The sequence below is a fragment of the Bacillus rossius genome, chromosome 8 (genome assembly GCF_032445375.1).
Source record: "Bacillus rossius redtenbacheri isolate Brsri chromosome 8, Brsri_v3, whole genome shotgun sequence".
In the NCBI taxonomy this organism is placed as follows: domain Eukaryota; kingdom Metazoa; phylum Arthropoda; class Insecta; order Phasmatodea; family Bacillidae; genus Bacillus; species Bacillus rossius.
The window spans coordinates 53,710,326-53,729,322 of NC_086336.1; the positions used below are offsets into that span (position 1 = coordinate 53,710,326).

General features: G+C 35.0%; 1 protein-coding gene across 4 annotated transcripts in view; it reads left to right on the forward strand.

Annotated features, from left to right (window-relative positions):
* The first annotated feature begins 1,351 nt into the window (after nucleotides 1-1,351).
* The window catches only part of LOC134534955 (uncharacterized), a 64,451-nt gene continuing 46,805 nt past the window's right edge, over nucleotides 1,352-18,997 (forward strand). For 2 of the 4 annotated variants that reach the window (XM_063373706.1, XM_063373705.1), the window contains exons 1-6: nucleotides 1,352-1,684; nucleotides 7,822-8,014; nucleotides 9,042-9,317; nucleotides 13,551-13,692; nucleotides 17,023-17,328; nucleotides 18,001-18,209. In XM_063373706.1, coding sequence (XP_063229776.1) covers nucleotides 7,829-8,014; nucleotides 9,042-9,317; nucleotides 13,551-13,692; nucleotides 17,023-17,328; nucleotides 18,001-18,209 — 1,119 coding nt within the window. In that variant the 5' untranslated portion in view covers nucleotides 1,352-1,684; nucleotides 7,822-7,828. The remainder of the gene's footprint in view (nucleotides 1,685-7,821; nucleotides 8,015-9,041; nucleotides 9,318-13,550; nucleotides 13,693-17,022; nucleotides 17,329-18,000; nucleotides 18,210-18,997) is intronic. The other 2 variants (XM_063373709.1, XM_063373708.1) reach the window with 1 other exon arrangement.

Sequence of the window (18,997 nt, forward strand, 5' to 3'; positions counted from 1 at the left end):
AGGATTACAATATTAATTAATATATATTAGGGGTGCGGCGCACTGCAGCTTAACGCCCTCTTGCTGTAGTTCGTGGCGCGCAGTTTGAATCTCACACGGCTACGTACATCACGACACAAATGCCGGGTAGGAAAGGTGGTGGGAAAGGGAACGGAGGATGATCAGGCTCGTGGGGCGAAGCCCCGGCTGACGTCAATATGCACCTTTCGATACACACTTTTACAATTATTCACAAGCACTTTCACATTTTACTTCCTCTAACTCTTCTTACAGCTTCTCCTCTTACACAATTTCATACTTACTTCCTACCTTGACTTCTACCCATGAGTCCCTCTTCGGCCCTGTTCAACTCCTTCATATTTATCCATTTTCTTTTCTACCATCTACCTGTTCCCTTTCTGTTCCATCACTTGTTTTGCCTTTCTGGACTATATTATAATATTCTCAATTCTTGGGAAGAACACCTAAGCTACTTAGCCCAAACACCAGAGAATTATCAATTACATAACCTGATGCACCACCTAAAACATGTACGTCAGGGAGTCCTGGGACACTTGGTTTCGGCCGAAGACAACAAATTCAACCCAGAAAAGACTTGGGATATAATGGAGACCATGACCACGAGGTTCTCGAGACAGTTGTGAAAACTTCAGGGACTCTGAAATTGGATGATAGAGTTCATACAACTTTTTTGCAGAATTTGCTGAACCATGACCGACCTGCTCAACCCTGAAGTGCACTTCTGTTGGGGAACCGATCAGGCCCAGGTCTAAGTAGTGCTGTCAAAACCTTTTTCTTATATGAATAAACCTTACCTGTCCAACCATGCACAACCATTCATGCTACAGACCGAAACAAGCCATATTGGGCTAAGGGCAGTAGGTGCTCTATCAGCCAAGGGGACAAGCATATTTTTCTTTATGCATGTGCCAAGCTCTCACAGGCAGAACAAGTGTCACAGCAATGAACTAGAGTGTCTAGCATCATGTGGGGCCTAACCCTGCCCTACTTGGAGAACAAAACCTTCAAACTATGTATTACAGACCATTGGTTGGGCTCGATGAAGGATACTAGGGCTAAGCTCACGCTCTGGGCACTACTGCTACAAGAATATGAATTCAGCATTGAGCATTGTCCAGGAAGGGACTAATTCGCAGATGCTTTGTCCCGAGCCCCGACCAGGCCCCAACTGGAGGGTCAACTTCCACGTCTATGACAGAGTAATCATTGATATTTATACACCCTAACTGATAATGAATAGAGGTTATTAATAAAAGCCTTAATAAAAAAATTTAATTGCGTTTTCTCAAGCTCTTCCACGTAACTATAATATTTGGTCCCAACTGTTGAATGCCAGAAATACCGGAACTTAACCTTAGAAATGGCGGTAATAACTGCTATGTCGGAGTTGTTTTATTGCTGTTTTTTACGTGTTTTGTGTGCTAAGATCTTCTGCCATGGTTAAATAATAATTTAAAATTTCAGATCGTGCTGTTGAGGTGTTCTGTACAAAGTTGGAAATTGTTTTAGTGTTACAGGTGATGTGTGGAGTTATTTAGTCAGAGCTTGGTTTATGTATGTACAAAATTTCTTGTTTATCCACGATTTTTTAGTCCAGACTTTTTCAACATTTTTGTATATTGGCGACAATTGTAATCACTGCCCGTGTAGGCGTGCGTCTTTTGTAAGTTAATTCTAATATTTAATTTTTTATTTTATTTTATAGATACTTTTATAGATATTTTATAGATACCGTACAAAAGAGATGAATACATGAACACGCAGAGAACGAGTCAATATCAAGACATTTTTAGTGATGATAAAGGATGCAGGCCTAGATAGTGTGTTCCGTGGAACAAATAAAAAAATACAGTGGGCTGTAAAGATGACAGTACCAAATAAAACATTAAATACATAAAAAAATATGCTTATCTTCATATTCTTCATGTGTTATCTGTATTCATCTTCGTTGTCAATTTTTGAGGTTCTTCATTGTCAATGAAATCGTTTTGAATCCATATAGCCTACCTTATTATATTACCATTAAATGAACATAATGTTTCATGCTAATTAATGTAATTTATAGTATAGGATATGCAGTGCGAGGGAATTCTGAAATATGATATGATAATGCAGTACGCTTGCAATTGGGCTTTCACTTGGTGTCCGAATTCCTGAAGCCTCTAGGTCCTTCCCTCCTCTCACAACTATTATCCTCCCCCAAGCCCATTCCACTCCTGCCCCGTCCTTACCAGGAATACTTGAATGATTAGTAATTCAATCAAATATATCATATAGTGAATTGATATTAGTAAGTATTATATTAATAACAGTAATAATTAATAACCACTCCCTCTGGATCTTCCACTCATGTTCCCACCTCCCTCTGTACCCCTCTCTGCTCAACCTATCTCCTAGCCCCCCTCTTCACCTCAAAACATATTCACCAGTCTTTTTACTTTCCTTCTCTGTTGCACTGTTTCCCACCCTAGCTCACTGATGGTCAATGCATCTCCCTCTCTCCGCCTTCTGTTCTTCTCCACACAACTAGTCATCGCCCATCTCGCTGCCCTGCGTCGTACCCTGTCCAGCTCTTCGATTTCCTTCCCCGGGCACAGGTCCCAAATTGGCTTCCTTACAACAGATACAGTAGCAGACACTTGTGCTTGTGCCCAGTGGCATGTTGTAAGCATTCTTTTAGTTCATGCTGCTTGACCTGCAACATGACTCGCCTCAAATTGGCAGCTATTAGGGATGGTCTGTCGATTCACCACTTTTTTTTTTTTGCCTTCGCTTCGTCCCCACATACCTGTTGTCGTTATGGTTGCCCTCTGTTCTGCATTCTCCAGTTCACGCATCTCCGTCACCAGGTATGGTAGTATTCTGTACTACAGCAGCGTACTTCAGCACTCGCCTGACCATTTAGATTCGTGATTCAGCCTTCACCTTCCTGCCCCACGACCAGAGTTGTGGAGGGTTAGGATTGGGAATATTTTCCCCTTCCCCCCTTCCGAAATCCTCAGAAATTCTTGTTTAAAAAAAAATCTATGGTCCCCCACAAACATAAGGAAAGAATTTAAAAGCAGACAACAGGCAGAGAGGTTCTATCCTTCCCCATCACCCCGAAATTAAATTTCTCTTACATTCCTGCCCTTGCCCCTTTTTAACCACCCATTTTACTTGTTCCCTTTACCACAGATATTTCTGCAGACTTACTCCCAGATATTTATGACAATTCGCCTCTCCCATCTTCTGCCCCTTCCAGAGATGTGTTTCCCTTACTACTGCTGTTTTTCTATGAGTTTTTTCTCCTTCAGAACTATCCTAATTATTTTGCCACCATAAATTGCTCCTCTATTTTATTTTCCTTTTTCATTGTCCTTTCTAATATTGATTATACCTTTCGTATTATTCCAAATTTGGTAAGTGTTTAATAATACTTTTCCAGAAAAATTTATTTAAAAATTCTAAAATTTCTTTCTAACTTTTTTTGCTAATATGTCTGTAAAAACTCATTCCATTGAACAAGTGTTTCCTCCGTAAACACCATTTTAAGTAGAGGTTAGGTTGGGGTAGCTACTTTTGAAAAATGGTAGTTTAAGGGTTAACTGTTGGTGTAAAGTTAGGTAAAAGTTGATCCTTTGATTCTGATAGCATGATCCTGTATACATTGATCCTGTGGTACATTATTCCTGCTGTTTTATGTTAGTATGTCAAAATATCTAGGTCAAACAAATACTTGAATACCACAATACAATAAATTATGTCTGGTCTTGTGGAAATTTTTTCTTGAGAGATTGCTCGGATTTTGTCGACGCAGCCCTACTGTTTCTTTATTCTAGCTTCAACTTGATCCTGCAGTTCTGTAGAGTTTCTTAGGAATAAAGCAGAGCTGAAATTTTTCAAACTGACAGGGGTTGTAAATATCTGTACTATGGCTGGGGCCTAGACTGTTTTCTACCCTGATTGATTTCAAGTGAATATTTTCAATATTCTGTAGTAGGCTATGAAGAAAACGATAAGGTGGCAGCAACAAAATCGGGTCAAACTGTCTTGGAAAACAGTGTTGCTACGTTTTAAAGCGAAAAATAAATTTAGGTCACTATATTTGCATTATAGGAACCATTAACCGAAAAAATAGGATATGGTTGATTTTGGAACAGAGTAACTTTAGTGTATTAAAAAAATGTAACGTGCTTTTGCTTACTTCTTGACATGTTTTCCAATCATTCCCTAAAGGAGCATTGCAATAATTTGTTGTTTACTGGTACCTTATCGACAGTTTTTTATTGGTTGGTAAGGGTAGGTAAATTTGTAAGAATGGTTGATTAGAAGCTGTTAGCTACATTTAGAATAGGTACTACGAAATTGTGTGCAAGGTGGGTTTTTTTTTAGGTTATGTTAACCAGGGGCGTAGCCAGGGGGGGGGGGGTTAGGGGTTCAAACCCCTCCCTTAGCACCAAATATTTAATTAATTTCCTATTCATCACTCAACAAATTTCATATTAAAATTAATAAAATTTTTGCCATTACAATATTTAAATTTAAGAACTGAAAACTGCTAAAATAGCACTATTTTACACCTTAAAATCCTAATTTTCCCGGGGGAGGACCCCATCCCCCACTTTAATACGGGGGAGCCATGCTTCTTAACACCCTCCATACACAATTCCTGGCTACGCCACTGATGTTAACTATATTAATATCACTAAAAAATATGTGTGGGCTGTAGGTTAGGTGATTTTAGCAACATTGTAATAGGTAATTTTAACCAACCATTTCAAATTTCAAAGTATTTGTGGCTATATCCTAGCATAGGGGATCATCTGAAAGATAAAAATTCAGTTAAAATGGTATTTTGAAGTATTTCTTGTCCTGAAAAATGGTGTGAACTACTTTTAATGTTGCTAACCTAACTGACGATTTACACCAATTTTAGTATTTTTAATGTAGCTAACCTAACCTACCTAAAAAAATTTTTAGTATTTTTAATGTAGGAAACCTAACCTAACCAAATGTTGAAATGATTTTATAGTATTTTCAAAGTATAGTTAACTTAATTGAACAGACTGTTCAAACCAGTAAACTACTGGTAAATTATTTGAAAAAGTTAATGTTTTCTTACTGTAGCAGCCTTAACTTTACCAGCCACCATCTTTTTTAAAGCAACCTATTTTAAATGTAGCTAAGCTAACATAACCAGCAGTTCACAGAATTTAACTGTATTTTTAATATAGCTATTTAACCTCAGTGTGATGATTTCACTGTATTTCTTATGTAACCAACCTAAACTAACCATTAAAACTGCAAGCTAATGGTATAGTTGGCTTCTTGAATGGCCATGCCCCTTACAGAATTAATAGGAAAATACCAGAAAGTAAGAAATTGCAATTTGGATTTTTTCAAGGCCTACGCAAAAGTTAGTCTGCTCTAAATTAAATTATTCAATGTTTCTTCATAGTTTGTAGTAGTATTGATTGTTTGATTGATTTTAACAATATATTTTCCCAAGGTTAAATGCTTGCATGTGTGGCTGGCAGATTATGGTTAAAAATATAAGTTTGGTGGGTTAGGTAGGTCACATTAATCAAAGTATTTACCTAATACTTAAGGGCGTTTCTTCCATTTCAGGTCATGATTTTATATTTATATTAATCACTCATCAACTTTTAGACTTTTACAATTGTTTAACTTTCACGAAATGAAAAATATATACAGCTCATACTTTTTTTTGCATAATTAGCTGCCAAAGTTACATTTTTAACATTTTTGGGTTGTACAAATAAGGAGAATTTAATTTATTGCATAACTGCAATGCCACTGGCTACTTCATGTTATGGTTTGTATTCCTATCACAAAAACTCATTTCATGTTTCATGGCTGTCAAAATCGTAACAAATTTGAGAATATTGAAATGCCAGGTAAAATTAATTAATATTTTCTGAATGAAATTCAAACCATTACTTGAAGTAGCCAGTGGCATTGCAGTTAAACCTAAAAAGTTTCAGTTCTGCAATAAATTTAATTCTCCTTATTTGTACAATCCAAAAACGTTGAAAATGTAACTTTGGCAGCTAAATGTGCAAAAAGTGTGCACTGTATATATTTTTCATTTCGTGAAATTTAAACAATTGAAAAAGTCTACAAGTTTATCTGTAGGTAATTACTGTAAATATAAAATCTTGACCTGAAATGGGAGGCACCCCCTTAATAAATATATAATACATAATTAACATAGCTGACCTAGTCTACCCAACCGTGCACTTTTTTTTTACAGTACTTTAAATGTAGCAAACCTAACTAAATGATCATTGAAGTGGTAAATTACTATTAAACTACTTGAAAACTCCCAGTGGAATGTTACAAAATGATTCAAAAATATGCCAGGAAGAAAATAAATTGCATATTCTGATCTGTGTAGCTTTTTTCCTACATAATTACCAATAACTTGTAGATTTAAAAAAAAAACTTTTCTGGAAATAATTTTTTTTTTTTTTTTTTTTTTAGAATTTTGTGATTTTGTGATATGGTTTAGTTATTCTGCAAAAGTATGTTATTTTATTCTGATTTTATTTTCTTCCTTTTAAAAATATTTACTTCAGATTTTACATTTTTTTAAATATCATATCCACACCATTCTGGTTCTTGAAACATGACCAGAGCAAGCATCAATCAAATGTCTACCTACAGTTATTTTATTCATTACCTACTAGCTGATGTACCCGCACTTCGCTACAGCTCTCTACAGGCAGAAGACTCTCACGCCGCTCATTATACAATTATACACGCCCCTCCAAATGAGTATGCCATTGCTGCAGAGTGTCAAATGAAAACCAAAACTAAATCAAATTTTAAAACTCATCTTATGGGGGGGAAAAAAGTATGTACTTAATTTGAACTAAGATAAGCTTAAGAAATATAACCCAAATATGCCATATTGGCGTTAGAAGTTGTTAAAAGACTTGAAATTCACGTTTATTCAACCAAAAACACACTGTCTGTAGAATGGCTAAGATATTAATTACCGAAATAGGCTACTGGATTAATAACAAAGTGAGGCATCGACAATGCAGTAGCAATTGTCAGGAGACGAAGAAAGCATCACAGACAATGCTACAGCTATTTCCATGGAGGAAAATACAGTCCAAAGTGAAAAATAAAAAATAACCATTCAAATTTTGAAGAAAAAAAATTCACTTTGAGATGCAAACTGACCCCTCTTTAAATGATCCACATACCAAATTTTAAGGCTATAGGCATCATTGCCACTGTGCTACGTGAACGACAGACACTCTCCTTTATTAATATATATTTTTAATAGCTAACCCAATAAATGTTGTAGGTAGGGGGCCTACTTGTTCGTGCTCTCTATGCCTGCTTCTCTCCTGGAAGCAGTGATTTTTAATCAAAAAAGTGGGTTGATAATTGTATGAATTCAGCAGATATGCCTTTGCAGGAAAATTAAAAACATCAACAAAAAGAACATAATTTTTTTATTTTAAATTTTATGCTGTGTTTGCAAGGTTGCCAAATGAATGTGAGCTTTATCAGGGCTTGGGAAAATATTTGACTCTAGATGCGTGTAGGTATGTACAAGACTTTAATACCTAGCCCTACCTGTGAAGATGAAACGTAAAGCAGAGTTTATAGTTCTGTTGTTTCTTAACCTGCATTTTCACGTGATTTCCCATATTTCCACGTGGTGGCTATTGGAGGTATCTCACTCCTGCTCTTCCATAATTAGATTGCGTGATTAATATTTCTTTTGTGCAAGTTCAGTGTTTGTGGAGACATTGTTATTTCTTAAGAATTATTTTGCAGGACCACAATGGAATCCGAACTAAATGAAATTAAGTCTGTGATACGTGGGTTGTTGATTTCGACCCCAAAAGCTATGACCATTGCAACACTGAAGAAAGACTACATTGAAGAAGTTGGCGAAGCCATTCCTTTTTATAAGTTTGGATACCGAAACTTGGAAACTTTTTTGCAGTCAATAAATGACACTGTGGTGGTAAGTTTGATGTAAAGTTGCGTGATGATGTTAATATTTTTCAGTAATTGTAAGAATTTCAAAATGTTTTTCACATGGTCAAAGCTCTGTAAGTTGTCTGGTTGGATTTTTATTGCATTTTGAAGTTTCTATTGTTTTCAGCTGTATAGTGAATTTAATTCAGTATCCGTACTGTTATGAAAACTGAATGATTATTAGGATACTTTTTGTGTTTTAAATTAAGTAATTTGTGAAACTACCATCTGATTTCAGTGCTAGTCTAACAGAAAGCTTGGCAATTAATGTCAAGTGTGATATGTCTCCTGGTAATTTTTTTATGCAAGTCTATGATGAAACTGAAACTGTCAGGGCTCGTACATCACCTTAATATCCTTAAGTCCTTAATTTGCCTTTAATTAAATAAGGGCCCTTAAAATTGTTTGAATTTCATTAAGAATCCTTAAAAAAAACTCATATTAAAGACTGATAGCATGAAAGTAATGGATGAACATGGGTATTTTTAAAAGTTCTTCTATTTCCAACTTGGCAGCAAACAACGCTTTGGGCATGTGCAGTACAGTGGCAAATTTTGGGCCACATGATTAGATTTTATATATAAAAGAGTTTTAATTTTATTTTTTTTTCATATTTAGTATCTCACCTTTAAAATAAAAATTGTGTGTTTTACTGTCTTACTTTGAACTTATAAAGTAAATGTAATTAATTAGTGATAAAATAAAATGTTAAGACTAAAATTTTCAGATAAACACTGTGTTCCAGGGATAGTAATGGGCAAAAGGGGCTTATCTGTAAGAATTAAACCAACCGAAAAGATATTTTTTTTTTGTGCATTTGCTTTATATCATCGTTATTTTCTTGAGGGTCTGTGTGATATTAGTGTAAATAGTTATTGATAGCGGTGACGGTGATGACGTAAAGGTGTCTTAAAACTCTTAATTTTTGATTGCACCAGAGGGTACGAACCGTGTGTTTCGTGTTCTCATTTGGTGTTCATTTGCGTAGCGTCTCCCGTGTAAATTGTTTCCAGATGCAGTTTTGCCCGGTGCTTAATTCCTACACGGTCCTGCCGGTGAGAAGCGAGAAGTCTGCTCACGTGGAGGAGCTGGTGATGAAGCAGAAGGTGAGCCAGCCGGCGTCGCGCAAGAAGGGACCGAGGTTCCCCATGTACGGGTCTCAGACGCGGAGGACGCTGGTGCGACGCCCGCCGGCGCTGTTGAAGCCCAACGCCTTCAGGCATGCCAGCGGCCAGATCACCTACACCACCAAGTGCAACATAGCAAAGTTTGTGTCTTCGTATCCGGAGGTGAGCCTTGTTCCGCGACGGCCTGCCTGGCTCATCAAGTTAGCAAAGGGAGTGGAAGTAACATATTAGGGCTGCTTTAAAACCAGGGTATGAAAAAATCCTGATTTTTTTTAAAAAAATCAAAAAAATCAGATTTTTTTTTTTTGATTAAAACTAGGTATTTTTTTATTAAAATCAGATTTTTTTATTAAAATTTAAAAAATTGTAATCTGTGTAATATACAGTACATTTTCATGACTGTTTTCATGACTTGACTTTGCTCTACAGTACAATTAATAACAGATTAATTAATTTTGTAAAGACAACTAGCCTAATTTTCTTTCTTTGAAATAACCACATTTTACATTGCATAATGTTTTAAGGAAACATTAATGATGTCACTTTATGAAAATTTTTAGTACATAGTTAACATTAGTAAAAAAAAAAAAAAAGGTGTTATAGAAAATAACTACATCATTGAAAATATATAATATTTAAATGTAACTTTGTCACTTCTGTCATCCCTTATAGTCTTATAGTACAATAAATTGTTCTAAATAAAGTAATTTAAATCAAAACCACAATTTCCTTTTGTTCTTCTCAGAATTGCACACATTCGAGAGTATTCAAAGTAAAACTTCTACATAAAATATTATTTATTAAAAATTTGAAAAAAAAAATACAAGTTTTGCAGCTTTTTCTGTACCCAGTCGATTTCTTAATGTTGACTGAACCAAACCAGACATACCAAAGAACTGAAAATTTCCTTCCTACAGTTCTAAAATTAGCATTTGACATTGTTGGAAGACAAACCTGTTGCCAAAGAAATGTGACACACACACAACACAAACACATGAGGTAGAGGAGAGAAGAGAGAAAATGAGATGGCATTTAAAGTTACATTCCACCCACCTATATTTAATGTGTTTCAAAATAACTATAAATAGATTGTAGAAGAAATAAGTACTATTCAATTTTCATTCTATCTTTGCAGCAGTCAATTTTTATGTAAGTAGGCATGATTACTTGGTTTAAACAATACAGTATAGGAAATATTAACGTTCATATTATCATATTATAAATTGATTTTATTCACTGATTTTAAAAAAAATCACATGATTTAAATCATGAGATTTAAAAACAAATCACATGATTTAAATCATGCTGATTAAAATCAACATACCCTGTTTAAAACAGTGGAGAAATTTCAGCAAAAAGGTTGTATTCATGTGTAAAAGCTTTTACACTAACAGCAGGTCATTTCATGTCAAATCAACACACTTTTAATAAAATTTTTACCTCACCATCTCAGTTTTTGATGAAATTTTGCACAGATGTTTTATAGAATTTATTGAAAAAAATTAAAAATGCACTTTTTCCAAAATTTTAAATTTTAATTTTAAAAATTATTTTTTTCTAGACATTATTATGTTACATATCACATGAAAGGCCATACCAAATGCTGCAAAATGACACCTGTCTCACCTTTCTAACTTAATTTGGAGAAGAGTTATGGTAATTTTAAAATATGCCTGTCGTGCGATTTTGAGTGTTTTTTTTTTTTTACGAAAATTTACAAAGCAATATTTTCAAAACTGATGGATATATCGTTCTAAAATTTAATATTTTAGTGAGTCTGTATGGAGGACATCTGTGCAAAATTTCATCAAAACCTGAGTTGGTGAGGTAAAATGGGTGTGTTGATTTGACATGGAATGACCCCAGCACATATTGATTGAACACCAAATCTTCAATATAATTTCATAGCAAAAAACATTTCACAAAAACATGCCTAAACACAAGAGCTAGGAAGGATACCGAATTTCTGTTCTGGAAAATCGGACGGGAAAAATCAGTTCCCACGGGAAACTGGATGGAATCTGGTAATTATTTGAGGTTATAAATTTCAGAAATTTCAATACTATTTCAAAGGTAAAATGTTGTCCTTTTTATTGTGTAGGCCAAAATCTAGTAATTATACATTGATAGAGGCAGGTAATTTTCAAGGAAAGCAAAATACCATGGAATAAAGATAAACATATTTTATTATATGATAATTGCAAAAAAAAATTAACAAAAGAGCCAATTAGCAGAATAAAATAGCTCTAATTTCCACTTTATACTCAAATTATTCACTTGTTTTAGTTATGTAATAATCAATTTAAACATTGTTTCAATACAGTGTTTACATTTGGTCCATAGCACAACAGTTCCTGTTTTTTTTGTTGATGCAGTCCATGTGTAGCAGCATAGGTTACTGCTATTTCCATTTACTAAAGATGCATATTTTTATAATCAGAAATGATACTTTGTTAGGTTTTCTATCATTATTAAAAAAAAACAGTTGTTTATCAGTTATAGAGGTATTCATGCTGTTGAAACATGTTTTATGAACTTACTTTCCAACAATTTAATGCGTTTTAATATTTCCGATGGTTTGTTTACTTTATAATGAAAAGGTTTTTTGAAAATATTTTTATTTATTTTTGCTTGCTCTTTAAGTTATATGATTTCGCGTATTTCTTTTGTATCATTTGCTAGGGTTCTTTTTCTGAAAACTAGTTAAAATAGTTAAACCAGTTACATCAAAATTAGAGAGAGACAGATGTACTTTGTGTGGGAAATTAATTCACATTATGTGCCTTGAGGGCAAAAGGTGCATCATAGTCGGTTTTCATGGCTGAAAAGTGTTTTTTACGGGACCAAATGGTAAATTTCCCTGTGATTGGTTGTTGATGGCGTCGAGAGTCTAGCTCCGCCCAGTTAGCAAGAAGCTGGAGTCGTAGGTCGCCATGTTAGTCGTCACTTGGGCAACTGTGAGAGTATGTGTGCTGAGTGGCGATTCCCCAAATTAATGTTTTTATCGTAGCGAAGAAAAGAATTTCATGCCTGTGGTCCAGGCCGTGCTGGGGAAATTTTTTTCGGACAGTTTTGCAATTATAAGTTTTGGACCACGGGGTGCAGCGTAGGCCCAGTTGGAGCCGTTTTTTGGTTATTCGGTGGCCACGCCGAGCAGACAAGAGGTCTCTTTAGCTTTTTGTACCGTGTGCCGCAAGCGACAAGTGACAGCAACCGCAAGTAAATATCGTGCCATTCTGATGAACCAATGTGTTTGAGAAGTTTATACTGCACATTTTTGTTTTTCTTGATTTAAATGTTACTACGTCATAGAACTGCGGCCATTTTCAGTGTGTGATGAAGGGGAAAAATATATCCACAATCTTTATTTGTGAAATCTTTTATTTTTGCAAAGTAAACAGACTTAACCTCAAAACGTAATATTCTGTGAAACTTAACGCAATATTCCGTGGAACTTAAATTGTTCTGTGTGCCCAACACATTTCTTCAAGTGTTTTTATGTATGTGCAATCTAGACAAATTTTGAGCTAGCCTGACGTTTAGAGTGTAACACACATGGTCAAAGTCACTTTTGTTATTATTATTTTTTTTTGCGCTACTGGTACGTGAAATTAAACTTACAAATGCTAAACGATTATCATTAACCTTTAATCCTGTATTTTATAAAATAGGTGTAATACAGCTTTGCCAAGAATAAAATTCACAGTTTGTTTTGACTTTGTGATTATTTTAAACATTCAATTTAATACTAGCTTTGCATCAAAAAACTAGTATTCGCACAGGCTGATAAATGCTGTGTCAGAATAATTGGCCGTGAAGATGGCTGCAACAATTCATGCCCGAAATGTTTGGCACATTTTTGTTTTTGCGGAAGCGGCTACGAACCAAAAGCCAAGAGGCAGTTAGCACAAGTTTTCCGCCCTTTGTTAGCCATTGAATCAAGGGCACAACTGTTTTTTTTTTCAAGTTGGTTTTTTAAGGTTTATCTCAGGGTCCTCCCATTTCCCCCCATAATTCATTCTGTCAGTGCTTCATCCTCATCTAATGACCCGATGTTGATGAGATGTAATGCTGTAATGCAGCTGCATGCAGTTAATGTAAACATGCTTACTATCAGGCAGTTTGTTTAAGCTTAGATTGGTGTGTCTGGAAAACATTTTTACATAACTGAAATTTAACAAAGTTGCTTCTGATGTAGCTCAAAGTGTTACCGCACTGGAACTATCTTTCACTTAGTTCGTTATTTTTAAATGTATTACCGACAGTAACAAAAAATTTTTGTGTAATTTTTTTTACGCTTGTGTATTTAATTTTAAGTTGAGATGTCTCTATCACAAGTTATGTTGAAATTAAGTATTTTAAGCTTATATATTTATATATATTATTTTCCCACAGGGAGTGCCCATTCATTCTATTATGACTAAATTTCTTAGAGACTTTGTTACTACACCACAAGAAGCAGAGGAATTGCTGCAAAAGGTTGAAGATGTAGAAGTTTATAATAGAATGGTGTACCCTACGAAGAGGAAGAATTACGGTATTTTAATTGCTTTATGTTAACTAATATACACAGTAAGATTGCATTTGTATTAACAATACTCTGGTGGTAAATATGTTACCTTTGCCTTCACCCATTTTTTTTATTCTATTCTGTTGAAACCCTGAAACTTAGTAAAAATTTTAATATTTTGTCTTTTTTTGTATGCCCTTTTATGTGGTTTTATTTGTGAAATTTACTCCATTTACATTCGGAAATTTACAAATTATCTATGGTTGCCCAGATGGCAGAACAGTTGGAGTCTGATGGAAGAACTTGATTTGTGGCCCTACTACTGGTTTTGTGGGAATATTTCAGGACTTGTTGTGGCATGGCTTGACCACGTGGCCCTTGCGACCTGCAGTTCAAGTGCTGTATGAAAATCTCTGTGCAATCGATGTACAGGGACATAATATTCTGGTTGTCTTTTAGAGGCACACAGTGTCAGGGTGTAGCCAGACAGCTGGTGATGTGAAAGATCTTTAATCAAACTCGTTAAGGACATTGGTCATGTCAGATTGTCAAACATCAATTTATATTTAACGGGAATACTATAGAAAAATTAATATGCACCAAGCCCTCGAAGTAATGCCCTAATTGTTTCCAGGAAAACAACACTAATCAATGTACTTATTTCATAAGAGTATGTCAATCAAAATAATTTGTTTTCCAATTAGGTAAGTGTACTTGCTTAATACTATTTTAATCAAGACACTACTCAAGTTAAAATCAATTTACAGTGCTAATATATGTCTAAATACATTGGAAGCACATTTAAATGTTTATGATTAAACAGCTAGAAATATAATTATAGTGTAAAAATGTTCAGGATGGCATTTTTTACTTATAAGAGCTTGGGGTTAACATTCATGGTGCTAACAACATAATAATTGTTAGTCATATAGGATATATATTTATTATTTAAGATTTAATAAAGCATAAACTTAGCATTTTATATTATTAGAAAAATTATTTAACCTCGTTAACATAATTCCTGACTGTTGTTTGCTAAATGTGTGTCTGCCATGATTTGCCACTAACACACCCTTGGTAGCCCCAAAGTAAACTAGCCTTGAAAGCTTCTGGGTTTTCTTACCAGAGTTGCTTCTGACATGCCAGATGGCGTAGTATAATAATTGGCTGAATACTCCAGTGTTGGAGATATTTGTACTTAATATAAACCACCAAGATATATTTAATGGGCTAAAGTAAATATGTAATGAAGAAAGCATACAATTATTAAGGAGATAGCAAAATATTGTTTGTTGATTCATCACATTATTAATTCGTTGCATTGAATCTAATGCTACATGAGTAACATTGCCATTGTGTACGTACAGAAATAAAAATTCAAGTAAATGAAAAAATGGCGCTACCTCGAATTTATGACTGCGCTACTTCAAATCATGCTGTAGTTTATTGGCATTGTTACTTCAAAATCACACAAATTGAACTCCGTTGCGTCGAAAGACGGGTGTACAGTACGGTAGTATTAAGAACAAGCTGTAATAAGATACTAATAGAAAAAAATAGATAAGTATTACTGTTTTGAAAATAAGCGTGTGTGTAACCTGGTGCAAGTGAGAGAAGTGAAACTGTGGCTATTTAAACCTTGACTCTTTTTTAGTATTTCCTGAATAAACACGAACAAAATTATGACTACAAAATAACTGCTTAGAATATCAAAAATTAGTGATCAATCATTAATAATAAGTACACAATAAATATTACTGTTGAAATACGCCGTAAAGAAAAACTGTGCGTGTTACTGTTTCTTCAAACAATTCTGCCATTTGGATTATGCCAAAACTCTGAAAAATATTAAATTCATAACAGGTAGTGCAATCTATGTGAGAAATGTAAGGACTCTCTCAAGCGTTCTCTACACTGCTGGTTGAACAAGGAGAAAGGCGAGCACGCTGGTAGCAAATATAAACTTCAAGTCACTCACAGCTGACTTTTTAGGATACCTTTATCTATTTTCTGAAACAAGTGCATGTGCACTCTCTCTGTCTTATTCTTTCATTCATCAATCTCTATTGGTTCTTTTTTTTTCCTTTGGCAAAGGACGATTCATTGCACAAAAAGGAGAAAGAAAATGAGCCCAGCAACATAAATAGCATAGTGCTGCTCTCTTTACATCTCCTTGGCTTTGTTGCACAAAAAGTTGCATTAAAATTTGGCCTTGAAATTTTACTGTGAAGCACCCAGAGAAGTTTCACTTCAAAAAAAAATCCTGATATCTTTACAGAAATGTAACTTACAGGAAAACAGGAAACACTACGGGAACAAATGAATACCGATAGTAACAATAAATTCAGAGCAAACTGAAATCGCTGGCTGTGCAGTAATGCGACATGGCGGCAAAGATAAAATCCCGGAATCCACCCCAAATAATCTGAATGCAAGCGACTCAATTCGGTACCGAAATACAGAATGTGCCAAACCATAAAATACATTGTAGACCTTTCACCATTGCATGTGCCTAAAACTGCCATCTGCACACAACCTGCTGATGGTAGCAAACACTCCAGAAAGGCCCTGGCTGTTCTTGGTAGAAACTAGTCTGTAATTACACTAATGGCAGGTCACTAATATGCATTACATTTAATTTTAAATAAAATGTTTATAAAAATTTTGAACAATGTATGTACCAAATATCAACAATCAATAGAGCGAGGCAAATTTTTTTTTGTATATGGTGATAATAATTAGGGACAAGATTATATGGTGTATTGTGATGAACCTGAAATAACAAAGCATGTAAATATGTACACAGCATAACACAGAAATGCAATTTATTACACCATGTTGCACCAGAAAAGAAATTAATGTTTGGAATTCAAGGAATGTAATTATTTTTGGATGAAAATTGTATCAATTGGGTAGATCAGAAATCGTGCATCTCTTGCTGAATAATTTTTAAAGCACATATGCTCACCAATTTATTTTTATCTTCTGAATGTATGGGTTTAATACCAATGTATTACAAATTATTTTATCGTAAAAATGCAACATACTAACATCCTATTTTAGTAGAGCAAGTTTTACAAATCAGTATTTATAAAAATTAAAACCAAAACAACAAAATCTTCCTTTTTAAAAAGGAAATTTGACTATAAATAAAACCAAAAATCTTGTCTCTAGTAATAACACATCAGAGGCTAACTGCATTTTCATTGGTGTAGCTGTTGTGTGTATATCCTCCAATTTTTTATTGTTTGCATAGCTGGGCTTATTTTTGTGCTAGTGGCCAGCCGAGACACATCTCATGAGCAAATTATTTAGGTACCACAAGGAGTTTATTTCAATTTTTATATCTGTTTCCAGGAAATATTGAGGCCTCCAAAAATTTTCACCAAAGTCAGCCAACCTTCCACGTCACTAAAAAAGAGACGGTGTATGCCTCGCCGAATCACCGCCCCGTTGAGAACGGATACAGCGCCAGAGAACCAAGTGCATCTCGGTTGAATTCCACTAGCCAGTTAGTCCCGGCGGAACTGGATGACGAAAAGGAATATTTCAGCGATGTCGAAGAGATCAACTCTTTGATTGATGATTACAACGAGGGTTTCTGGGAGGTTAACAAATTGTGCAAACAGTCATCGCCATCACTCCCGGTGTCCCGTGGGGAAGGTAAGACCCTATATATTTTCTCACTGGATACACTTTCATTAGGAGCATTTCCCCAGGTAGGCCTGTTCGAACATATGTTTTTTAGTCCTAACTGAATACGAGTATCAAATTATTCTCGAACATGAATATTGAATTTGAATAGTAAGAATTAGAATCCCACTAAAAATATTTTTTCACATATAACAAATACATATTGAAAGAAAAAGTAAATGTGTAGTGTAATAGCTTCTGGGAAATCAGATAAACAAGAAATTCTATTATGTATATACTATGGTCAACAGGATCCAAAAATTTTTATATTAAATGATATTAAAAAAATTATGGCAATATTTGAAACCAAGATGGCATCTTTCAGTTACGTTTTATTAAATATTTTTCCAAAATCCTAATTTTTTAAATTTTTTTTTTAAATTTCCATTGCATGTAAAGCTGTGTCTAAATTTTTTTCTTTTCTTTGGGTGTATCTGTCAACAGAGCACATTGAAAAAGGACAGCACTAGTAGTAGATAAAGTGTGTTGGAAAGAGAGAGTAAATGCCATTAAAAATGCCCACTAAATCAAAGGATGGACACACTATGCTATAGTATAAGAACTGAGTTGGTTTTAATATTTACTCTTAAGTATCCTGAGTCTCGACTTGATTGTAATATATGACCTGTTTCGGGTTGGTAGGTCGCGTGTCTCTTCCACAAAGGACGAGTGCTACCGTCGATAACAGCAAGCCCAGCAGTAATGGTTTTGCCCACGAAGACAAGAGGGACGACTGCTCTCCGGGCAGTTACTCCAGCCTGATCAGCAAGCGCGCCGAGGAAAATATCCGCTATCTTCTGGGGGTGCATTCTGAAGGGATCCTGGCCTCTCAGTTCGAACAGAAGTACCAGGTATTGTATCCCCACGTGTTGTGGCGTAGAAAGAAGCGTTGGTAAGGGGAGTGCTGAGTGTGTGCAACACCCCCTCCCCCCCCCCCAACCCCCTGCAACATCACTGGGAGAGTCACAAAATGACAAAAATAACAAAATTGGACTCACAAAATTTTTTCAAATGATATATTTTTTTAAAACTTGAATAAATAACTTTGTTAATCAACTCTAGAATGGTATTCGCTAAGAGTTTGTTCTAGCTTCTGATTCCAAACCAAATTTGACTTTAGCCTTAAGAGTCTTGTTAACGTTGTGTGTTTCAGTAGCATAATTTGAGAGAAGATTCTTCTTTTTTTAAACTAAAATAAATCCGTTATCTTAGGGCCACTGTGGTTCTAGCTCGGCTCTCTGATTTAGCCATCTTTTAAATTTTAATCAAAGAAGCAACACAATTTTATTTTGATGATGTGATTTCCCGATTCACAGAGAACAGGCTTAGGAAGAAAAAAGGTTTGTAACTGTTAATGTGTTTATAATGCTGTAAACTAGAAAAATACACTTGGATCGATACGTGTCTTATTTTTACTTCTTTTAATAACTTCATTTCTTGACACGAGATCAAGAAATTTTCCACACCGGGTACCACCTGAACCTTGCTATGCCACTGGGTGTAGACGTGGTAGAGTAGGTTGGGATGACAAGACTTTGCTGCTCTCTGGCCCCAGGAAGTAAGGAATGGGGAAAGGGACTTAATTAGAATTTTCAAATAATTTTAGTGGAATGTGGTAGGTATTGTGAATTTTGACCTT